Here is a 2,383-nt window from a genome sequence, read left to right as displayed (position 1 = left end):
ATTTCATGGTCACTGCAGCCCAGGCTGCCCTTGAGCTTCACATTCCCCACCAGCCCCTCCTTGTTGGTGAGAAGAAGGTCCAGCATAGCACCTCTCCTTGTTGGCTCCTCTATCACTTGGAGAAGGAAGTTATCGTCAACGCATTCCAGGAACCTCTCGGAAGGCACCAGCCACTGAAATGTCTGCAAAATATCTTGATTTTCAAAATGCTTTCCAAGGCTGTCATTGTCATTCATGTCCCTGTTACCACAGCTCAGGACAAAGCTTAAAAAGCAAAGACATCTTATACAGAAATAACCATTTCAACATTTTTGACATTTACATTTACCAGCTCCCACCACAAAAACAGTGTGTTGTATGGTTGTTTTTGCTGGGCGGGGGGCAGCGTTAAGCAATAAGACAACAAGAAACTAAACAGATTTAGTGAGTTTTACCTTTCAAAATGACATGACCCCCATCACCTCCATTTCCACCATCAGGACCTCCAAATATTTTTCTGGGTTCACTATAAAAAGAATGACCTCCTCCTCCTCCTTGTCCTCCAACCACACGCACTTTCCGGTGATCCACAAAATAACGTGTCTGTAACAAGGATGGGTTTTGTACCCTTTAAGTACAGTTTATCAGAGTCATCTTCCAATAAGCTGATTGTTCTGCAAAACTTAGTAATGTACAGACCTGCTATGTCATGGAGTTCCATTCAACAGCAAAAAAAAAAAAAAAGAAATCAGAACTCTGCTGTCATTCACAGATCAACTAAATACAGCATACCAAGTATAATATGAAAGAAAAATAGATCACGTTGTTCAAGTATTTTTTAAGAACCCCCTTAAAAGTACATGCCAGAGGCTATGTCCATATAACCTAATGCAGCAGCTCAGATACCAAAAGTGCAAAATTCCTGTTATTAGTTCCCTTAACATGAAAAGTATCCTTTTAATTCAGCCAGATAATGCTGACGCTATAAGCCAAAATCACTCAGTTCCCTTAACATGAAAAGTATCCTTTTAATGCAGCCAGAAAATGCTAACACTATAAGCCAAAATCACTCAGTAACTGTGTTCCTACTCATGAAAGCAAATTTTTTTTTTTTAAATTATATACATAAACTAAACCAAACTGAAATTTGCAAAAAAAGACATAGTGCATGTGTCAGGATATTCTCATACTGATTCACACTTTCTACACCAGCTGATGAAATTAAGGCAAACTTCAATTAAGAAAACTATTAAAGACAAAGAACAGAAAGTATTTGCAAACAGAATAAGCAGAGGAAATCTTAATATATGCCACAACCAGTTGCTCAAGGGCTAAAAAAAATATAGTCTAAAGAGATTTCCAGATCTTGGCTCTATTTCTGACATTAACTTAATATTTGACTTCTGGCAAACTAATTATGCTGCACTATGTTTCAGCTTTTTTGTCAGCAAAATAGGTAAATATCATAAAACCTATCTCCAGGAAGTGGGCTGAAATCCCCAAGGGAAAATATTAGAGAAATACATTCATATAGGTAGGTGAAATTGTTTACATATCAGGATGAAAAGAGAAAACATGACCTTGACTGTGGTAACATTCAAATTCTGTCAATTACTAAGGGACTTCATAATGAGAATGAGCAATAAGGGTCACTTTAATTAAATAGCCCAAACAGTATGCGAGGGAGAAAAAGTCTGATGAGTATTATGATACCAAGATAAGCAACTGAAAAAAAGCCCTAAGTCTTGATAATTAAAAGTTATACTATGACCAGCGAGTTCTTAAAAAGCCTCTTTTAGAAAAGAATTTGGCACCACCACACGGCGAGACAGAAAACGACTGCTTTAAATGGGGAGTGATTTACTGACGATTAGGAATTAAGACTAGAAAAAGAATATGAAGAAAAAGTTGTGGGACCCTGCAGCTTCTCTGACATAAAATGCTGTGTGTTTGGCAGCTAACTACTATGCAAGACTATAAAAACAGTGAGAAGCAAAACAATATTTCAGCTACGTAAGACTTTTTGCTTTCTCGACCTACGCACGCTGCCAGCCCAAGAAGCGCCGCGGCTGAAGGCACTTACCGCTACTACAACCCCTCTGAACACCGACAATGTCACACGGCAGACGTTCTTCCTCACTATCCACAAAGTTAATCAGATTTTAGAAAGACAGCCCCTCACACCAGGGGCATATATTTGATCGCTGTGAGGAGAAAACGGCAAGGAGCAGGCAAGCTCTGTTCTCTAACGCGTGCCTGGGAGGTGACCACCCAGCAAGGTAACCGCACCGCACGCGAACAGCTGATTTGCTCTACAACTTACCAGTTTCCTTTCCGAAATGGCTCTTTTTTGCCTCAGCCGCCTGTTCTTTGAGTACCTCGCGCAGGTTGTGGAGAGAGTCGG

The 2,383-nt window shown here is 39.8% G+C and overlaps 1 protein-coding gene across 1 annotated transcript in view; it reads right to left on the bottom strand.

Annotated features, from left to right (window-relative positions):
* The window catches only part of MTG2 (mitochondrial ribosome-associated GTPase 2), an 8,545-nt gene that overhangs the window by 5,495 nt on the left and 667 nt on the right, over positions 1 to 2,383 (bottom strand). Inside the window, exons 2-3 of the mRNA XM_009326878.1 lie at positions 2,303 to 2,381; positions 435 to 582 (exon numbers count right to left, since the gene is read on the bottom strand). Of these exons, the coding sequence (XP_009325153.1) occupies positions 435 to 582; positions 2,303 to 2,381 (227 nt within the window). The remainder of the gene's footprint in view (positions 1 to 434; positions 583 to 2,302; positions 2,382 to 2,383) is intronic.

This window comes from Pygoscelis adeliae, unplaced genomic scaffold (assembly GCF_000699105.1).
Source record: "Pygoscelis adeliae isolate BGI_AS28 unplaced genomic scaffold, ASM69910v1 Scaffold286, whole genome shotgun sequence".
Taxonomy (NCBI): domain Eukaryota; kingdom Metazoa; phylum Chordata; class Aves; order Sphenisciformes; family Spheniscidae; genus Pygoscelis; species Pygoscelis adeliae.
Note: the sequence above shows the minus strand (reverse complement) of the source record. Positions and strands in the feature narration are given on the sequence as shown.